Here is a 22693-nt window from a genome sequence, read left to right as displayed (position 1 = left end):
TCAGGTTCTCCTTGAATCTGGCTGCAGAGTCATGTGTTAGCAGTGTAAACAGCAATAGGCTAAGCACACAGCCTTGTGGGGATCCAGTGCTCAGCGTGATGGAGTCAGAGATGTTCCTGCCAACAGGGACTGGCTGTGGTCTCTCTGTCAAGAAATCCAGAATCCAGCGACACATGGCAGTGTTAAGGCTAAGCAGCCACAGTTTCTCCACTAGTCTCTGCCGAATGATGGTATTGAACGCTGAACTGAAATCAATGTACAGGATTCTGGCATAAGTGTCTTTGTTATCCAAGTGAGAGAGAACTGTATGCACTGTGGTGGATATTGCCTCCTCTGTAGTGCGATTTGCAGCAAGGGGTTCAGATAGGGTGGAGTTTGTCGGGTGTGTTCAGGAAGGTTTTTTGACACAATATGCAGATAAGCATCCAAGAGGAGAGACAGTACTTGATTTGGTATTGGGAAATTAACCTGGTCAGGTGTCAAATCTCTCAGTGGGAGAGCATTTTTGAGACAGTTATCATAATTCTATCTCCTTTACAATAGCATTGAAGAGAGATAGGAACAGACAAGTTAGAAAAGCGTTTAATTAGAGGAAGAGGAATTATGAGGCTATCAGGCAGGAAATTGGAAGCTTAAATTGGAAACAGATGTTCTCAGGGAAAGTACGGAAGAAATGTGGCAAATGTTCAGGGAATATATGTGTGGAGTTCTGCATAGGTATATTCTAATGAGACAGGGAAGATATGGTAGGGTACAGGAACGATGGTGTACATACAAAGGCTGTAATAAATCTAGTCAAGAAGAAAAGAAAAGCTTACAAAAGGTTCAGAGAGCTAGGTAATGCTAGAGATCTAGAATATTATAGGGCTAACAGTAAGGAGCTTAAGAAGGAAATTAGGAGAGCCAGAAGGGGCCATGAGAAGGCCTTGGTGGGCAGAATTAAGGAAGACCCCAAGGCACTCTATAAGTAGGTGAAGAGCAAGAGGATAAGATGTGAAAGAATAGGACGTATCAAGTGTGACAGTGCGAAAGTATGTATGGAACTGGAGGAAATAGCAGACGTACTTAATGAATACTTTACTTCAGTATTCACTATGGAAAAGGATCTTGATGATTGTAATGATGACTTGCAGCAGACTGAAAAGCTTGAGCATGTAGATATCTAGAAAGAGGATGTGCTGGACCTTTTGGAAAGCATCAAGTTGGATAAGTTGCCGGGACCGGATGAGATGTACTCCAGGCTACTGTGGGAGGCAAGGGAGGAGATTGCTGAGCCTCTGGCGAAGATTTTTGCATCATCAATGGGGAAAAGAGATGTTCCGGAGGATTGGAGAGTTGCGGATGTTGTTCCTTTATTCAAGAAAGGGAGTAGAGATAGCCCAGAAAATTATAGACCAGTTAGTCTTACCTCAGTGGTTGCTAAGTTGATGGAGAAGATTTGAATTTTTTGAGATGATGACTATACACATTGATGAAGGAAGAGCAGTTGATATAGTGTATATGGATTTCAACAAGGCATTTGATATGGTACCTCATGCAAGGCTTATTTAGAAAGTAGGGAGGCATGGGATCCAAGGGGACATTGCTTTGTGGATTCAGAACTGGCTTGCCCACAGAAGGCAAAGAGTGGTTGTAGACGGGTCATATTCTGCATGGAGGTCTGTCACCAGTGGAGTGCCTCAGGGACCCTTACTCTTCGTGATTTTTATAAATGACCTGGATTAGAAAGTGGAGGGATGGGTTAGTAAATTTGCTGATGACACAAAGGTTAGAGGTGTTGAGGATTGTGTGGAGGGCTGTCAGAGGTTACAGCGGGACATTGATAGGATGCAAAACTGGGCTGAGAAGTGGCAGATGGAGTTCAACCCAGAGAAGTGTGAAGTGGTTCATTTTTGTAGGTCAAGTATGATGGCAGAATATAGAGTATAGTATTAATATAGTATTAATGGTAAGACTCCTGGCAGTGTGGAGGATCAGAGGGATCTTGGGGTCCGAGTCCATAGGACGCTCAAAGCAGCTGCGCAAGTTAACTCTGTGGTTAAGAAGGCGAATGGTGTATTGGCCTTCATCAATTGTGGAATTGAATTTAGGAGCCGAGAGGTAATGTTGCAGCTATATAGGACCCTGTTCAGACCCCACTTGGAGTACTGTGCTCAGTTCTGTTCACCTCACTACAAGAAGGATGTGGAAGCCATAGAAAGGGTGCAGAGGAGATTTACAAGGATGTTACCTGGATTGGAGAGCCTGCCTTATGAGAATAGGTTGAGTGAACTCGGCCTTTTCTCCTTGGAGCGGCGGAGCATGAGAGGTGGCCTGATAGAGGTGTATAAGATGATGAGAGCCATTGATTGTGTGGATAGTCAGAGGCTTTTTCCAAGGGTGGAAATGGTTGCCACAAGAGGACACTGGTTTAAGGTGCCAAGGTGTAGGTACAGCGGAGATCTCAGAGGTAAGTTTTTTAACTCAGAGAGTGGTGAGTGCATGGAATGGGCTGACAGCAACGGTGGTGGAGGCGAATACGATAGGGTCTTTTGAGAGACTTTTGGATAGATACATAGAGCTTAGAAAAGTAGAGGGCTATGGGTAAGGCTAGCAATTTCTAAGGTAGGGACAAGTTTGGCACAACTGTGTGGGCCGATGGGCCTGTATTGTGATGTAGGTTTTTCTATGTTTCTATGTTTTTTTTTTCCTATGTTTCTATCTTTAACTTCATGCCTTGTGGAAATCAGGTCACCTTTTACTCGCTTAGCTATTCACAGTAACAGAAATTTTGACCTGGGTGCCCAACTTTTGCATGCCACTGTAAGTGTGGAAAATTAGGGGAGCATTGGAAAGAGATTGTTAATTCAGTCAAGAGGGGAATAGAACCATAGCACAGTTTAGGATGTTAAAATAATCAAACAGATTCCTTGAGGGATGTAAAGAAGTCAGCGATGAACTGAAAAGGGAATTAGTGAGCCAGGATGGGCAATGAAAGTTCCTTCCATGTTAGATTAAAGGGAATCCCAGGCCATTCTATACATAAGAGAATAACCAGGGATAGGGTAGGACCACTCAAAAATAGAGAATTAAACATATGCTTGGAGGTGGAGGATGTGGAGAAGTCCTAAATGAGTACCAGACAAAATACTGGGCAAATTCAGCAGATCATGCAGCATCTGTGCCTGACCTACTGAGTTCCTACAGGGTTTTGTGTTTTCATACAACAAGGGGAAAGTCCTGGGGAACAGTGTGAGCAGCGTGGGGCATTTTGTGATGAAGGAAAAGGTGATGTTGGATCTGTTGAAGAATGTTAATGTGAAAGGGGTGCTGGTGGCAATAGATATGATTGAGGAGTTTAAGAGGTTCTTTGATAAAGTATGTGTAATTGCAGAGAACGGAGAGATGTGGACCATGTGCAGGCAGAGTAATTGGTTCAGTGAGACATCATTAGCTTAAATGGTGCAGCATAACATCATGAGCTGAAGGGCCTGTTCCCATGTTGAGACATTCTGAGTTCGATGACAAGGAATATGATGCAAAGGAACACCATCACCTACAGCTTCCCCTCCATCATACACTGATATCATTGCTCCACATGGTCACTGGGTTTACACTCAGGAATTCCAGATCCAACCCCACAATGGGATCAGATTTATCAGGATGGCAGCTGATCAACAAAGCAGATCCCATGCACCAATGAGAATGCTGAGCACTCAGTGTGCAGTGCACTGGCAGGAGTTGCTGAGGTAGGGTTCATTGAAGAGACACACAGTGTGGCATGTTCTGACCTACCTGGAGCGTGTGCCTCCCATTTCTGGCGGCTGTTTCTCACAGCGTGGCTTGTGTGACAATCCAGAAATCCCAGCACTGACCAGGGAGAGTAGTTCAGGGACTCAGGTCTCTTGTCTTCGTGTAGGTTATCTCCCTGAAGGAAGTAAAAAGAGAGACTGATGGATCTACCAGGATTATTTAAGGATGCTCAGCAATTCACCTTCAATCATAGTAAGACCAGACTATCCGGGATCTGACTTTGATGCCCTTGGATTACCTGCTCACGAAGGAAGGTGACACTTGTACTGTGATCGGGAAAGAATGCTGCACCTACCTTAGAGATACACTTGGAGGTGGAGGATGCAGGGCAGTCATAAATGAGTAGGAGACAAAATGCTGGGGGATCTCAGCAGATCAGACAACATCTCTGCCTGACCCACTGAGTTCCTACCGGATCTTGTGTATTGATCCTGATCTTCTGCATCTCCAGTCTCTCTTGTGTCTCGCAAATGAGTACTTATTGTAAATATCCAACAAGGGGGAAGTCATGGAGAACAGTGTGGTGCATTTTGAGATAAAGAAGACAGAAAAAGGTGATATTGGATCTCTCAAAGAATGTTAAATTGAAAGGGGTGGTGGTGGCAATAGATATGATTGAGCTGTTTAAAAGGTCCTTTGACAAGCACATGTAATTACAGAGACTAGAGAGATATGAATCAGGCAGAGTAATTTTTTTAACGTGGCATCATTATCTTAAATGAGCATCATTTAAATAACATGATGAGCTGAAGGGCCTGTTCCCATGTTGAGTCATTCTGTGTTCTATGACAAGGAATTTGATGCAAGGGAACACCATCACCTACAGCTTCCCCTCCATCATACACTGATATCATTGCTCAACATGGTCACTGGGTCTACACTCAGGAATTCCAGATCCAACCCCACAATGGGATCAGATTTATCAGGATGGCAGCTGATCAACAAAGCAGATCCCATGCACCAATGAGAATGCTGAGCACTCAGTGTGCAGTGCACTGGCAGGAGTTGCTGAGGTAGGGTTCATTGAAGAGACACACAGTGTGGTGTGTTCTGACCTACCTGGAGCTTGTGCTTCCTATTGTTCATCACGGTTTCTGGCAGCGTGTCCTGTGTGACAATCCAGTAATCCCAGCACCATACAGTGAGAGTGGTTGGGGGCTTGGGTCTCCTCTTTGTCTTCATGTAGGTTATCTCCTTGAATGAAATAAAAGGAGTGACTAACGGTTCTTTGTTTCACAAGATTATTTAAGGGCGCTCAGCAAATCACCTTTAATCACTGGAGAATAATGCAAGAAACCAGAGCATAGAACAGTAACACATAGAAACAGGGTCCTTGGCTCATATTGTTCCTGCTGACCATGATGACAAAATAAACTCATCCCATCTACCTACACAAGATACATATCTCTGCATTCCCTGCATGTTCACGTGTCTGTCTAAATGTCTCTTAAATGCTCCTGTTGTGTCTGCTTCCACCACCATCTGTGGCAGAAAGCTCTAGGCACTACCAGTCTCTGAGTAAAAATATTTCCTTTAAACATGCCCTCTCACCTCATCTATACCTTCTAGTGTCTGATATTTCTACCTGGGAAAATAACTCTTTCCATGCCTCTCACTATCTGATATACTTCCAACACGTTTCCCACATCCCTCCACCCTCCACTACTATCCTTTCTGCCACCCCCAGCCTTCAAGAGAAAACAACCCTGGTTTGTCCAAACTTTATGCACAGCACATGGCCTCTCATCTAGGCAACATCCTGGTAAAACTCTTCTGCACCTTCTCCAAAGCCTCCATATCCTTCCTATAATAGTGCAACCAAACATGAATTGAATCCTCCAGATGCACCAGAAGAAATCCATGTTTGCCCAATTTTCCTTATGTTAAGCAGAAAGTACACAACTGTATTGTCTCTCCTTATTTTAGTCAACCTGACAGAGGAGCATTTGAGGGGAGTTGTGTTTCCTCCTCAAGGATTCAGGAAAGGACGTAGTGGAGATCTGGATGCTCAGAGCTGAAGGTGAACCGAAATAAGAATGAACAATTTCTGTAGTGCACTCTACAACATGGAATCTGCAAATCAACCATCATCTCCAAAATGCTGCACAGTTGCCTGTGATAATTACTTTGAATAGATGGTGTTTTCTACTCAAGCTCCAAGACTCGCAGGAATGTGGTGTATCTGTGAGATGAAGATGCATCTGTGACATTGCAGCTACAATCAAATCAGGGCAACCTGCAGATAATGAACACTGAGCTGAACTGTACTGAAATATGCCTCTTCACTTTCTGTTTTTATATTCTGTGGTTTTGTTCATTTGTTGTTGCCATTTGCACAGGGAGTATGATATTTCATGTTTTTGCTTTGAACTGGTTGGGTCCATAGTTCTTTGTTTTGTGACTGTTCATGGGAACGACAATTCCCAGGGTTGTGTAATGCATACACACTTTGATAATAAATGTATTTTGAACTTTGAGAATACAGTGTAACTTGTCAGAGTAGGTCTGAGAATTTGGACAGCATGTAGTGATGACCAGAGCATTTCCTCAAGTGACAATAATAAACAGGGATTCTGTAACTGGATGAGGAATGACGAGGTATGGACTGATGATTCAGAATAAAATGAGTTCAGGTCACATCACAGCAGCAGGGTGATATAACTTAATGGATTGCAGTATGGTGAAAACAGCCAACTTGCATAATAGTCATGATTCAACCACCAGATCACCATCAACACTGAATTTGTTCACCCTTTGCCCTTCACTGAAATGTATGGTGATTGAAAGTCTTTGGATGTCAGGAATTATCCAATGCTTTTCACCTGCTCTTTTAGCCAAAGTACTAATATATTCACAGAATCACAGGTACACACCAGGAGGAGAATTCACAGTGGCGATGACACTGTGAGACAAAGACTGATGTTTTGGAAATTCCCTCGATGGTGACAGTCATCCCTGCCATTTCAGTTGTACTGATATTACTGGACACTTTTTTCCTTTGATTAAACATTGCTTTGGCCTTGCCTGCAGGCAGTTGATGAGAACACGGTTTGTTGAGAGTTTTTGAGACAAAATGAACACTATAATCATCAGCAAACATCTCACCTCAGACTTTAGGGTGGTAGGAAGGTCATTATGGAAGCAGTTGAAAATAGTTTGGATGACAATGCTAAACTGAGCAATTTCGTCAGTGATATCCTGGGCTGACCTCCAACAGCCACACTTCTCGATGATATTTTCCCCTTGATGCTACACTCTGTCAAATGCTGCCTTTATATTTCAATCACCTACATCATAGTGATTCTATTGAAGTTTGTCTGAACAATTCAGGTCCTAAGACAATGATAAAGTGATTTTCAGAGCCATTGTGAGAAAGACTGCCCTCAGCACCAACACAAAATTTGACCGAGGGTCCGGTTAACTGATATCAATGGGTATGATTATTTGAATCAAACCCTAAAAAAATGGAATCAGGCATTGGTTGTTGCAGGATTATCCCACCATCCCCAGGACAGGAATCCTTCAGAGTAGTGGTCAGGGCCCAAATATCAATGACCATTCTTTTCTTTATCAAAAGTAGAGATATTTGCTGCTGATTATATAACATTAATGTCAATTCACTGTCACTCAGGTAATAAAGCAAGTTGTGCCTGCATCGAACATGACCAGGTCAATCTGTAGGCATGAGGGGATAGGTACTGTATCTGTGAAAGACCGAACCAAATTGAACACCGAACCTAAGTTCAGGTGCTCTTTAAATATCCAAACCTTGGAGACAAAACATGGCCACCAACTGTGGAGTGGGCCAGAGTCTTTAAAGTGACGGTGCCAGTTAAACATATTCTGGAGAATCGGAGCACTGGAGGCTGGTGTGGTCGGCTGTGCACCATAACATTATCAACACTGTTCACAAATCAATAATCATGCCCAGCAAGAGAATATCTGAAAGCCTACTCTCTCTCTCACTGACAGGCATCATTGCCAGTGGTAAGATCCCCACCATCGGCGTGTGCAGGACTAGAAATCAGACTGGTAGTTACAGAAGTTCAGCAGCCGTGTGAGCAGCTCAGGAGGTAAATCACCCAGATGGGGAAAGACAACCAGCAGGGGCTCATCACCATTTACAAATCTCCCTGTGTGCCACCAGTCTCGATTTGTGTTGCTGTTTCTCCTTTGAGGCAAAGTCCTGGAATGTTTTTGACAACAATGGAGGAACAGCTTCACCTCCAGACTGAAAGCACTCCACTAAGTACATCACTATGTCTTCTCTTGGGCATTTATGAAATAGAGTGAATTGCAGTTAATTGGGACACATCGGGACCACTACATTTTGCCCAATTAGCCAAAGTTTCATTGAAATACTTAAGAAGGTCTAAAAAGAGAAAATGAGGAACAAATTGTGCACTGAAATGAAATACAGAACAAACTAGAACACTGCCAATAATACTACAGGACTGATTAATTCTGTGTTAGTTCCTAATAGATATCGACAGAGAAATTCATCCATGAACAAAATCATTGCTGACCCCCAGTAATGGACTGCCCTGAGGCAATGTTATCAGTGACCATATCCTCCAAATCTTCATTCTTATTTTCACATATAACCATATAACAATTACAGCACAGAAACAGACCATCTCGGCCCTTCTAGTCCATGCTAAACTCTTACTCTCACCTAGTCCCACTGATGTGCACTCAGCCCATAACCCTCCATTCCTTTCCTGTCCATATAGCTGTCCAATTTAACTTTAAATGACAACATCAAACCTGCCTCAACCACTTCTGCTGGGAGCTCATTCCACACAGCTACCACTCTCTGAGTAAAGAAGTTCCTCCTCATGTTACCTCTAAACTTTTGTCCTTAAACTCACGACTCATGTCCTCTTGTTTGAATCTCCCCCACTCTCAATGGAAAAAGCCTATCCACGTCAACACTATCTATCCCCCTCATAATTTTAAATACCTCTATCAAGTCCCCCCTCAACCTTCTACGCTCCAAAGGATAAAGAACTAACTTGTTCAACCTTTCTTTGTAACTTAGGAGATGAAACCCAGGCAACATTTTAGTAAATCTCCTCTGTACTCTCTCAATTTTATTGACATCTTTCCTATAATTCGGTGACCAGAACTGTACAAAATACTCCAAATTTGGCGTCACCAATGCCCTATACAATTTCAACATTACATCCCAACTCCTATACTCAATGCTCTGATTTATAAAGGCCAGCATACCAAAATCTTTGTTCACCACCCTATCCACATGAGATTCTACCTTCAGGGAACTATGCACCATTATTCCTAGATCCCTCTGTTCTACTGCATTCTTCAATGCCCTACCATTTACCATGTATGTCCTATTTTGATTAGTCCTACCAAAATGTAGCACCTCACATTTATCAGCATTAAACTCCATCTGCCATCTTTCAGCCCACTCTTCTAAGTAGTCGAAATCTCTCTGCAAGCTTTGAAAACCTGTTTCATTATACACAACTCCACCTATCTTAGTATCACCTGCATACTTACTAATCCAATTTACCACCCCGTCATTAATATATATGTATTAATGTTCAAGTTGATTGTTGATGCTTTCAAATTCCTCTTAGTTCCTAAGTTGTTGAAGAAGTGAAATTGTCTGATTTTCACTCCTGCATGCTTCTGGCGTCTCCAAGCCTGAATGCTTAAAACCAAAGTTATGAAAAGAACACAGAATTGCTTACTGCTTATTTCTTATCAACTATCAGTGACAAAAATCACTGCTTTTGAACACAGACACACACACACACATACATACACTGGTGCTATTTAAAATTGTTTGGTCTAAGTAAGGTGTAGCATCCAACAGCCACATAAATGTGCGAGACTAAAGCTAGTTAACCTGTTTAACAACAGTCTTCATCCCCAATTAAGTGGTATAGTGTCCCAAATAAAGGAAGGGAATTCTGACAATGCCACAGGTTTTGTTCTTTAAGCATTGTCCCAAATAATTGGTTGATCTGATTAACTGATGGCCCAATTATCAGGAACCCGCTGTATCTCAGAAATAAACAAGAATAAATTCCAGCTTCTTTCTTCCTTCATTTGATTGACAGCTGTAAGAGGAACCTTTCAGAAAGAGCTGTAATTGTTGTTTTCAAAGTTGAAACTTCAAAATAAAGTTGGTATCAAACTATGTTTATGTTACCATATAGGACTTGTCTGACGGTCAGCTCTGAAGCCAGGGGTTTTCTTCCATGTGTTCAGTTTCGGAGAAATATTGTGCAGCACAGAAACAGCCCATCATATCCATTCCAGTCATCAAGTGCTCACCTGGAATAACCCCTTTTCCAGCACTTGGTAAAAAAAAACCTTCTTGAAGGTATCCTCCTATCCTTCAGTTAGTTACTTTAAATGTTCTGTGAACCTCTGTCTCCAACACTCCTCAGGCAGTGCGTTCCCCATTCCAACCACTCCCTTGTCCAGCGGATTGGTTTGCCTCGGCTTCCCCCTGAACATCTTACCCTTAAACCTGTGCCCTTTGAATTCATAGGTCTCCGTTATGGGGCAGCGTTTCCCGGTATCTACGATATCGATGTTGTTTAAAGTTCCCCTCAGCTTTTTCATTACATAAATAGTTAAAGTGCCACCCTCCCTCTCCGGATGCGCCGCACCTCTTCGGCTTGGGCGCCCATGGAAAAGCGGATGGCTTCCCGGCTCTCCCCAGCGAACCCAGGAGTTTGAGTTAATCTACTGGTCAAGGCCCCAGCAACCTCGTCTTTTGCCCCCTTCAATAACCTGGGGTAAATCACATCAGGCTCTGGGGACATCCACATTAACACTCATTAGAAGGCCCAACACCTCCTCCGCCTTGCCCTCTACACGCCCGAATGTATTTGCACATTAAGCAGAACATTGTAGTTCCACGTACTGATCCACGCTTACATTCATCAGCCTTACCCAGAATACTCATTATATTTAAAATATACACACTTCAAACTATCCGCCCTATCATACCTGTTATTGGGATCTTACATTTCAATACTTCTCTGTTCGGACAGAGAATACTTCTCTGTTCAGGTTATTTGCAAATTGTTGTCATTCTGTTGTATTGGTTTCGAACTCAATGTTCCAGTCCTCGTTCCGTTCCGTTCTCGGAAAAGGTGTAGTTTCACTGAAAGTCACTGCAGTGACCGAACTCACTCTGATCACGAGGATTCGCGATCAAATCCTCCCAGATCCAATGAAACAGTGTGAGCTGGGAAGTTCCACACATTAACGTGTGTCTCAGTCTCCCCACCCGCTTCACTGGTCGGACCGGTGTGGTTCTCCGGGTTCAGAGTCCGAGCGCTGTTGAATTCTGTTTGATCAGTGATAAAGTGATGGCGTTTAGAGTAGCTCAGTGTGTGCACGGTTCACAGTCCGTGAAAAGGAGGGATCCGAAGGGGGAATGAGCAGTTTGGGACTAGCGATGGCCCGAAAGGAGCATTCTGGGGTTTCAGAGGTTGGCGGTATTCATGACCAGTTTGGATGGGGAATGAGAGCCATTAGTTCAGGTTTGGAATGTGCCCCCGCCCCCTCGGAAAGTAGTTTAAGCGGCAACGAGTGGACAGTCGTAAGGCTGCGGGACCGGACGGCACCCCAGGGCGGGTACTCAGGATGTGCGCGGCTCAACTGGCAGGTGTGTTTACAGACATTTTTAATCTCTTCTTCTCCCGGTGTAGAGTGCGCTCCCCTCCTGCTTCAAAACATCCACCATTGTTCTGGTACATAAATAGACCAAGGTAACAGGTCTGAACGACTGGCGTCCTGTCGCACTCACCTCAATAATAAGCAAATGCTTTGAGAGGCTGGTCAGGGACTACATCTGCACCATGCCACCACCCTCACTGGACCCCCTACAATTCACCTACCGACACAACCGATCGACAGATGACGCAATAGCCACAGCTCTGCACAACGTCCTTCCACATTTGGAGAATAGGGTTACTTATGTGAGAATGCTGTTCTTGGATTACAGTTCAGCATTCAACGCCATAATTCCCTCCAGGCTCGACAAGAAGCTCAGAGACCTCGGCCTTCACCCTGCCTTGTGTAACTGGATCCTGGACTTCCTGTCAGATCGCCGGCAGGTGGTAAGAGTGGGCTCTCTCACCTTTGTCCCTCTGACCCTCAACACAGATGCCCCTCAGGGCTACTCCTTTACTCTCCATATGCGCATAACTGTGTCACCACCCACAGCTCCAATCTGCTAATTAAATTTGCTGACAATACTATACTGATTAGCCTAATCTCAAATAATAATGAGGCAGCCTACATTGAAGAAGTCACTACCCTGACACAGTGGTGTCAGGAAAACAACCTCTCCCTCAATGTCGCAAAAATAAAGGAGCTGGTTGTGGATTACAGGAGGAATGGACACTGGCTTGCCCCTATTGACATCAATAGATCTGCGTTTGAGAGGGTGAACAGCTTCAAGTTCCTTGGCATACACACCACACATGATTTGTACACACCAGCTGTGTGGTGAAAAAGGCACAATAGCGCCTCTTTCACCTCAGACGGTTGAAGAAGTTTGGTGTGGGCCCCAAATCCTAAGAACTTTCTACTGGGGCACAATTGAGAGCATCCTGACTGGCTGCATCACTGCCGGGTATGAGAACTGTACCTCCCTCAATCGCAGGACATTGCAGAGAGTGATGCGGACAGTCCAGCACATCTGTAGTTGTGAACTTCCCACTATTCAGGACATTTACAAAGACAGGTGTGTAAAAAGGACCCAAAGTATCATTGGAGGCCTGAGTCATCCCAACCACAGACTGTTCCAGCTGCTACCATCCAGGAAATAGTACCACAGCATAAAAGCCGGGACCAGCAGGCTCCGGAACAGCTTTTTCCACCGGGCCATCAGACTGCTTAATTCCTGCTGACACAACTGCATTTCTGTGTTATATTGAGTATCCTGTTGTACATACGGAGACGTAACATAAAGATTGTTACTCCTTGTTATTATGAAGGATGTAAATAATAAAGTCAATTCAATTCACCAGCAGCAAGAGCACATCAACAAAAGACATCAGCAGTTACAGAGAATGCCATTACCTGGCTGCCTCGCAGAGACTGCGTAAAGACTACACAAAGACATGGATATCATTTGTCAGCAAGGCCAACTGTGGTCCTATTGGCCTGGGAGCTAATCCTCCCTTTTCTGGCAGCTCTCTTAACATGACCTGGTCATCCAGCTGTGGGAGGATTACCTGTCTGGCTTTTGTTGGGACCTTTCACATGTTAGTTGCCTCACATACCCATGTCATCTTACTGACTTTGTCCTCTCTAGTAAAACCCATCCCACCTCCCACCCCAATCTAGTTTAAACCCTTGCTGATGGGACATCAGTACCCTCTTGTATAGTATAGTGCAATCCATCCCTCTTCTACAATTTTTCTCTTCTCCCAAAGAGATCCCATTGATCCAAGAACCTGAATCATTGCCCCCCACCCCACCCTGCACACATCCCTTCAGTCAGAAATTAATCTAGCCAATCCTTCTATTCCTGGACTCACTAACACATGACACTGAGATCACTTGCCTTGATATCTTGCATTTTAATTTCCTACCTAATTCCGATACTCATTCTGTGTGGGCTCATTCCTCATTCTACCTGTTGTGTGTGTACCAATGTGTACTTCAATCTCTCTCCTCTGAAACTTGAAACAACATCCCCTCCACCTGTTGTTGAGGGAATGGCAACAGGACAACATTGCATTGACTACAACTACCCTTGCTTCTCCTGAGTCCTGAAGCCTGGTCATCGGTGAGACCACCCCACACAAACTATGTCCTCCTCAGCCTTGTGGATGATCCTGATTACATCCACCTGTTTCCTGGGGGTGGGAGCAGGGGGAGAGAGAGAAGGGGAGGGAGGGGGAGGGGGAGAGGGAGGGGAGAGGAAGAGGGAGAGAGGGGGAGAGGGGAGGGGGAGAGAGAGAGAGAGTTTTGATGGTGCGGTTGCTGTTCTTTTTTGCGAGTGACGGAGTCGGGGATTCTTATTGCCACATGTTTTTCTTTGTGAGACGTGTAGAGATGTGTTGCTATTGTCGCTGTTTTTTTCTGTTGAGGAGGAGGTGGGGGAGTTGATGTTTTTTCTGTAGGGGAGAGTGTGTGACATTTTCTGGTTTGCTAGTTTGGTTTCTTTTTCTTTTTTGTGTGGGGTTGTTGACGTCTGGTCTTTCTGTATTTCATAGCTATCTAGAGAAGACAAATATCAGAGTTGTATTGTACATTCATAATTTAAGAAGAAAATGTACCTTTGAACCTTTGAACATTCCACCCATACTTTACCCATCCTGATTCTTGAGTCTATAGGGTCATTCCCGCAGCCATTCAAACAAATGTGGCCAGCCTTTATTTTCCTGTTTTGACCATCTCTCCTTTGAGTACCATGGATAAATAATTCCTTGCCTTGGTCAGTTGAAAACTGCTGCACACGGCCAAAACATCACACAATTTACTTCTCTGAATTCCCACAACTGCTGTCCACTCAATCTGTGCCTCTTATTATCTTGTACATCTCATGTCACAGTGGCATAGCGCACAGTAGTACAGCACAGAAATAGGCTCTACCGCCCGCTTTGTACATGCTGAACCATTTAATCTGCCTACTACCAATTACTTGTACATGGACCATAGCCCTCCAAACCCCTGCCATCCATGTACTGTCCAGAAGAGAAAATTCCATTTAAGACCTCACCCATCTCTTTTGGCTCCATGGTAATAGATTACCATTCTGATCTTCCAGATGACCAATTTAGTCACTTGCCATCCTTTTTCTCTTAACATACAGTGGCATGCAAAAGTTTGGGCACCCCGGTCAAAATTTCTGTTACTGTGAATAGCTAAGTGAGTAAAAGATGACCTGATTTCCAAAAGCCATAAAGATAAAGATGACACATTTCGTTAATATTTTAAGCAAGAAAATTTTTTTTATTTCCATCTTTTACAGTTTCAAAATAACAAAAAAAGGAAAAGGACCTGAAACAAAAGTTTGGGCACCCTGCGCGGCAGTACTTAGTAACACCCCCTTTGGCAAGTATCACAGCTTGTAGATGCTTTTTGTAGCCAGCTAAGAGTCTTTTAGTTCTTGTCTGGGGGATTTTCGCCCATTCTTCCTCGCAAAGGGCTTCTAGTTCTGTGAGATTCTTGGGCCGTCTTGCATGCACTGCTCTTTTGAGGTCTATCTACAGATTCTTGATGATGTTTAGGTCAGGGGACTGTCAGGGCCATGGCAAAACCTTCAGCTTGCGCCTCTTGAGATAGTCTATTGTGGATTTTGAGGTGTGATTAGGATCATTATCCTGTTGTAGAAGCCATCCTCTTTTCATCTTCAGCTTTTTTACAGATGGTGTGATGTTTGCTTCCAGCATTTGCTGGTTATAAATTAATTCATTCTTCCCTCTACCAATGAAATGTTCCCCGTGCCACTGGCTTCAGCACAAGCCCAAAGGATGATCGATCCACCTCCGTGCTTAATGGTTGGAGAGGGGTTCTTTTCATGAAATTCTGCACCCTCTTTTCTCCAAGCATAACTTTGCTCATTGCCGCCAAAAAGTTCTATATTACCTTCATCAGTCCACAGGACTTGTGTCCAAAATGCATCAGGCTTGTTTAGATTTTAACTGATGAAGGTTTTGCTATGGCCCTCACAGTCCCAGAAAACTTTGCCAGAAAACAGCCTTTCCAGATCCACAATTGCCATTCTAATACATTTAAAATTGCCCTTTCTCCAGATTAGACCAGACTTATCTTTTTCTATATCTACTCTGAAACTGACCTGGCTGGTGGCATCGGACTTCGGGACGAAAGGTCCCAGGTTCGAATCCAGCCAGCCGGCTCCCCTGCATGCTTTCCATCCATGCTGGGTTACGAGCTGATGATCTCTTTTGAAACTCACCCGGCAGAAGGCAATGGCAAACCACTGGTGTAACTTGCCTCGTACACGGTTCCCCACTACATCAGAGAGTCTTTGAGGGAAATCGCCTGCTAACTGGAGATACTCCACGCCTCTCTGACGTACCTTTCCTTTACTCTGAAACTAATGGCATTGAAATCAGTAGATGTAAAATGTTCCCCAACACAAAATTCTCTGACCCGCATCCTCTCATTCCCTCACAGGAGAATAGATCAAGTATCACATATTCTCTCATTTGGACTTTTGTGTGCTGGTTAAGGAAAATTTGCAGAACACATTTGACAAAATCTATCACATTTAGTTCTTTTACAGTCTGGGAGTCCCAGTCAATATGTGAAAAGATAAAATCACCCAATTTAATAACCTAAACAACAGGAATTCTGCAGATGCTGGAAGTTCAAGCAACACACATAAAAGTTGCTGGTGAACGCAGCAGGCCAGGCACCATCTCTAGGAAGAGGTACAGTCGACGTTTCAGGCCGAGACCCTTCGTCAGGACTAACTGAAGGAAAAGTTAGTAAGAGATTTGAAAGTGGGAGGAGGAGGGGGAGATCCAAAATGATAGAAGGCAGGAGGGGGAGGGATGGAGCCAAGAGCTGGACAGGTGATTGGCAAAGGGGATATGAGAGGATCATGGGACAGGAGGCCCAGGGAGAAGGAAAAGGGGGAGGGGAGGAAAAACCCAGAGGATGGGCAAGGGGTATAGTGAGAGGGACAGAGGGAGAAAAAGGAGAGAGAGAAAAAGAATGTGTGTATACAAATAAATAACGGTTGGGGTACGAGGGGGAGGTGGGCATTAACGAAAGTTAGGGAAGTCAATGTTCATGCCTCCAACCTGACGAAGGGTCTCGGCCTGAAACGTCGACTGTACCTCTTCCTAGAGACGCTGCCTGGCCTGCTGCGTTCACCAGCAACTTTTATGTGTGTTACTTTAATAACCTAATGTTTCTTGCAACAGTCTGTTTTCTCCACAAGTTTCTTCCTCTAAATCCCATGCACCGTTAAATGGTCTATAATCAGAATCAGGTTTATTATCACTGGCATGTGTCATGAAATTTGTTAATTAGCAGCAGCATTTCAATGCAATTTATAACAAAGAAGAAGAAAATAATAATAATAAACTAAGTAATTTAATTCCAGTACATGTTTATTCAATGGATTAAAATTGTGCAAAAAGCAGAAATTATATTAAAAAGTGAGGGAGTGTTCATGGGTTCAATGTCCATTTAGGAATCGGATGGCAGAGGGGAAGAAGCTGTTCCTGAATCGCTGAGTGTGTGCCTTCAGGCTTCTGTATCTCCTAACTGATGGTAACAGTGAGAAAAGGGCATGCCCTGGGTGCTGGGGGTCCTTAATAATGGGCTCTGCCTTTCTGAGACACAGCTCCCTGAAGATGTTCTGGGTACTTTGTAAGCTCGTACCCAAGATGGAGCTGACTAAATTTACAAACCTCAGCAGCTTCTTTTGGTCCTGTGCAGTAGTCCCTCTATACCAGACAGTGATGCAGCCTGTCAGAATGCTATTCAGACGTTTTTGAATGTATTTGTTGACACACCAAATCTCTTCAAACTCCTAGTGAAGTATAGTCGCTGTCTTGCCTTCTTTATAACAGCATTGATATGTTGGGACAAGGTTAGGTCCTCAGAGATCTTGACACCCAGGTACATGAAACTGCTCACTCTGTCCACTTCTGATCCTTCTATGAGGATTGGTATGTGTTCCTTCGTCTTACCTTTCCTGAAGTCCACAATCAGCTCTTTAGCCTTACTGACGTTGAGTGCAGGTTGTTGCTGTGACACCACTCCACGCGTTGGCATATCTCAATCCTGTACACCCTCTCATCTCCATCTGAGATTCTACCAACAATGGTTGTATCATCACTAAAGGAAAGAACTAAAGGAAATGGATGGAATATTTAATGAATATTTCTCCTCAGGTTTTACTATGGGGAAAACTATGGATGCTAATGAAATGGGGAAATTAGCAGGGACGAGGTATTGCAGGCCACAATGTGCATTAGCATGGATAAATCCCAGGGCCTGATATTATGCATTATCAGATCTTATGGAAAGCTGGAGACAAAATTGAGAAAGCACTTGCAGAGATTTTTATTTAATCTCTGTCTACAGGTGAGGTTCCAGTGGTCTAGCAAGTGGTTAATGTGGTACTAATGTTTTAGAAGAGTGGCAGAAACAAACAAGGAAACTGCAAGCCTATGAGAGTGAAATCAATGGTGAGTAAGTTTCTGGAGGAGATTCTGATGGACAAAAGACAGGTTCTGTATTGAGACAGTCAGCATGGATTTGCACTTTGAGGAGATAATCGAGAGACTGGATAGAGATGTTGTCTGGATGGACTTTAGCAAGGTCCCAAGTGGCATGCTCATCTGAATATGAGAGCACATGGGAGCCATGGGGAGATTGCACTGGATTCGTAATTGGCTCAGGTTTAGAAAACAGAGGGGGATGGTCAAGGCTCGTTTCTCAGACTTGAGCCTTTGTCTGGAGCTGTTCCACAGGGGCTGGTAATACAGATAAACAATTTGGATGTGAATGTCCAAGGCATGGTTAGAACTTTTGTAGATGATGCAAAAATCTGTGGTTTTGTAGAAAGTGGAGAAGGTTATGAAAAACTACAGGGAGATCTTGATCAAATGTGTATGTGAGCTGAGGATTGGCAAATGGCTTTCAACCTGGGGAACTGTGAGGTATGCCATTTTGGGAGATTGAAAAATGATAAGATTTATGCGGTGAATGGGAGGACCCTGGGATGTGTTATGGAACTGAGGGAACTAGGATTGGAAGTGCATAGTTCACTGAAACCAGTGTCACAGAAGGAGAGGATGGTGAAGAAAACATTTGGCATGCTGGACTTCATCAGTCAGGGTAATGGGTACAGGAGTTGGGAAGTTCTGTCGCAGGTCTATTGACAATGGTGAGGCCACTTGAAGTAGCGATGCAGTGATACAGTTTGTTAGGATGCTCTCCACTGTGCATCTGTGGAATGACATGAGTACTGATGTGCATAGACCAGCTCTCTTCAGACGACTCAGAAAGTAGAGGTATTGGTGAGCTTTCCCTACTGTGTAGGATGTGTTCAGGGACCATGGGAGTTGGTTCAAGTTCTACACCAGAGGAGTTTGAAACTGATTGCAGTTTCTACAGCAGTGCCACTGGTGTAAAGAGGGGTGTGAGTGGTGTGAGTTCTCTTGAAATCGATAACCATCCCCTTTGTCTTGGTTGCATTGAGGAAGGGGCTATTTGCCTGGCACCAGCCCTCGAGCTATTCTATCTCCTGCCTGCAGGGCATTTCATTATTTCTGGTGACATTGTTGAACCCCTCCACTGTCGTGAAATCAGCAAACTTGACATGTGATTACTCGGGTGTTTGGCCGTGCAGTCACGTGTGAGCAGAGTGTACAGCAATGGGCTAAGCACACAGCCTGGGGGCACCCGTGTTGAGGAAAATGGTGAAGGAGAAACGTTTGTGCATCCTGACTGTGTGATGTCTGTTCATTTGTGAGTCCAAGTCCCACTTGCACAGTGGGGTATTTAGACAGAGGAGTAGGAGTTTGTTCTCTAAGGTTTGTGAGACATGAATGTTGAATGTTGAACTGAAATCCAGAAACAGCATTCTGACAAAAGTGTCCTTGTTTTCTCAGTGTGTCAGGACCAGGTGCATGACGGAAAAAAAGACCACAAACCTCCCTCCGCCCAGCTTTCTCTCGAACCTTCACCCAATTCCACCATCCTGAATAGCTGACACAGCATTCCTAAGGTGAACATCATAGCCCATTACCTTTAGCCTGAAACCCAAACATGCTATAGCAGGGCATACTACTTCTATGGAAAGCAACTAAATGGCATATACTACAGCATTAATAGTAAAAATCGTAAACAGGGCATTACATTCTCCCTGCAGGAAAAATAGTCACGTCCCCATGACTTTGAAATTTGGCAAAACATTAGTAATCACACAGTATTCAAATGAATTTTGTGATTTCAGGACCCTCAACTTATTTGTAAACGGTAGTAACATATTTCACTATTGCATTGGCTCAACACTCTGTTTTCTTGGTGTGTCATATACCAGCCTATCTGGGGGTTTCCTGACTCTCTTGAGATTTTCTTTGCTCATCCTCAGCTTCTTCAGCCTCAGGTAATCTCTGGGATTTTTCCTATCAATTTAGGGATGTATCCCCCTGTCCATTACACATGCCTTCTTGCAACTCAGGTCCCCTTGTCACCTGACTGAGCTCAGCATCATCCTCAATTACACTGGAGCCCAGCTTTCCTTCATAGTCTGGCATCGTGTCCTCCTGTCCACTGCTAGTTCCCCCACTACATCTGAGTCAGGGTTGGGAGATTCAGGAATCTCTTCATCAATTCTTGGGGATTCTGTATAAGGTAGAATATACCACACCCCCATTTCCTCGTCCTCTGAGTCTGTGGAGTATTCAGTGGTTGGGTCCATATCAGGTCGTTCTTCTGATTGCCTTTCTGTTCTCCTCCTTCTGAACAGGGTTCTCCTATTAGGTGTTGGTTCTAACTCAGGTTCTGGGTCAACACGTACCTCCTGCCCTCTGTGTAAAAGGTGATTCCGATGGAGAATTTTGACAGGGCTGTTTCCATTTTCTGGCTTCATCTGGAAAACTGGCAGATTTGGCATCTGGCTCTCCACTACGTAAGGCATAGACACACAGCGATTGTCCAATTTATGTTTTCCTGATAATCCCAAATTTCTTGTTGAAACCCTGTCTCCAGGAATCAGTTGAGAGATCCTAACCTTTTGATCATATCTTTTGTTTCTTTGATTTTGCTTAGTAGCAGAGACTGCTGTCCACTCATAAATTTTTATAGTTCTTTCCTTATGTCAGACACATGCTTAAGCTACATCTTTTGTGGCTCGTCTTCACCATTGGCTCAAAAACAGAGATCTACAAGCGATCTCGCTTCGTGCCCGAACATCAGATAGTATGGTGAGTAGCCTGTAGCTTCACTTTGTGTACAGTTGTAGCTGTTGGCCAAATGCCCAATATGCTGACTCCATTTGTTCTTTTTGCTGATACCCAGGGTTCTAAACAAGTCTAATCATGTCTGGTTGAGCCTTTCAGGCTGGGGATCACCCTGAGGGTGATCGGGCATGATCGTTGACAACTCGACTCCAAGCATACTCAGTAACTTTTGCTTGAGCCAACTCTCAAAGTCCTTCCCTGAAACTAACTGGGAATGCCGAGGACTGTCTGGAGGAGACGTGACTCTGTATAAAACCTGGATCCTCGACTCCAGTTTGTCCCACTCCCTCATCAGTAGGGGTGCAGTAGGATGGTTCATCTTTTCAACTTGAGTCATATCCCATTTGCCAACAGATAAGCAGATGGCACCCATACAAGGGTTGTCTCACTGGGCTAACACCGTTTCTGCAGGACTCAAGGTGGGCAACTGTTTTGTATCCAGTGTGGTCACGTTGCAATAAACTGGTGGGATGGAGCAACTAGAAGCTCCCAAATGATCCGCAGTTCTATCATGCCAGAGCCTTGCCTCTGATTTCCCCACTGTGGAAAACTGGAACATTGCTATCACACCAGAGGCTCTCCCACTCTCCATCCATTTCAGGCACCTCATGCGAACGACGAGACAATGCATGAGCATCGATATTCCAGCTCTCGAACAGTATTTCAGGCTGAAATCACAAGCAGACAATGCTGCCAACCAAGGATGTCCTGTGGTATCCAATTTCTCCAAGGTCAGGATCTATGACAGTGGACTGCTATCAGTCCTCACCTTGAACTTGGCACCATATAGACTGTCAATTAACTTATCCACCACAGGCCATTGCAATGCCAGAAACTCCAATTCATGTGGAGGGTTGTTTTGTTTGGAGGGTGACAGGCTCCGGCTGACAAAAGTGACATATCTCAACCTTTTGTCCTGGTCCTGGTCCTGATGTAGAACAATACCTAAACCCTCACGGTTGGCATCAATATGCAGTACTTATGGCAAAAGAGGGTTTGCAAAGGCCAACACAGGTGTTTTAGTCAGCAATTCTTTCAGCAACTGAAAGGCCTCTTCACAATTTGTATCCCATCTTTCCCGAAAGACCCCGAAGGGTTAAGATAAGCTTTACCTTCTTCTCCTTTTGTTCTCCTCCCTTCATTCCCCAAGGGACGGTAACCACACAGAAGCTGATTCAAAGCATATTGTTCTGGGACTGTACATCTGTTCAGTGTCCGAAAATCAACACACATTCATTCCTTCCCATTGTTTGTTCACACCACCACTATGGGTGACACATAGGGAGTCCTTGACTTAGTGATAATTCCAGCTTCCTTAAATTTCAGCAAATGCTGGCAAACATTTTCCACCTCCGCTGGTGCTAGTCATTGCTAGTCTGGACGAACACAATACCCTTACCCACCAACTGATCAAGCTAATGTTCAACAGCGTAACTATCCCCAGTACTCTCTCTGAACTTAGTAGTCCTATCAGCAATTAACGGAACCTCAATTTGAATGAATTCTGTGTAAATTCTGTTCCTACACAATTATCCATCAGCAAGAAATAACTGATTGTACACTGCATACAATAATAAAGGAAGTGTATTTACTAATTTCAGCTTCATCAACCAGTTATTGAGAGGAAAAAAAGAAGAAAAGAGGGCCCATTACAACTAAACCAGTCTAAATATGCACATCGTTGGAGCTCGTATTGTCCAAAAGATGGGTATGCCCATTACTCACGGCGTTGAATTCTCATCACCAATCACTGGTAGAACTTCCCATCTTGGACTTCTTTGTTCTTTGACTCACAAAGCACTCCTTGCAATCATGTCTTCTTATCGGATTGAATCCTACGGCCGTCTCTTCCGATCTTCTCCTCTCTGTATCTTCCCCAAAAAGAACACGAACCCCACTAGTGTCCGTCACAAAACTCTCTCCACCCAGCTTTCTCTAGAACATAC

At 44.0% G+C, this 22693-nt stretch overlaps 2 protein-coding genes across 7 annotated transcripts in view; one reads left to right on the top strand and one right to left on the bottom strand.

Moving 5' to 3' along the window:
- Positions 1 to 22693, top strand: part of LOC140204100 (interferon-inducible GTPase 5-like) — a 628716-nt gene that overhangs the window by 247894 nt on the left and 358129 nt on the right. The gene's annotated exons all lie outside the window — the stretch shown is intronic.
- LOC140204097 (interferon-inducible GTPase 5-like) overlaps positions 1 to 22693 on the bottom strand; it is a 173843-nt gene that overhangs the window by 10181 nt on the left and 140969 nt on the right. The window contains exons 1-3 of one of the 3 annotated variants that reach the window (XM_072270436.1): positions 10783 to 11004; positions 4852 to 4986; positions 3775 to 3907 (exon numbers count right to left, since the gene is read on the bottom strand). In XM_072270436.1, coding sequence (XP_072126537.1) covers positions 3775 to 3794 — 20 coding nt within the window. In that variant the 5' untranslated portion in view covers positions 3795 to 3907; positions 4852 to 4986; positions 10783 to 11004. Of the gene's footprint in view, positions 1 to 3774; positions 3908 to 4851; positions 4987 to 10782; positions 11005 to 22693 lie in introns of those variants that run through there. The other 2 variants (XM_072270438.1, XM_072270437.1) reach the window with 2 other exon arrangements.

Source organism: Mobula birostris, chromosome 10 (assembly GCF_030028105.1).
Source record: "Mobula birostris isolate sMobBir1 chromosome 10, sMobBir1.hap1, whole genome shotgun sequence".
Classification (NCBI taxonomy): Eukaryota; Metazoa; Chordata; class Chondrichthyes; order Myliobatiformes; family Myliobatidae; genus Mobula; species Mobula birostris.
This window is presented reverse-complemented; position numbering and strand designations above follow the sequence as displayed.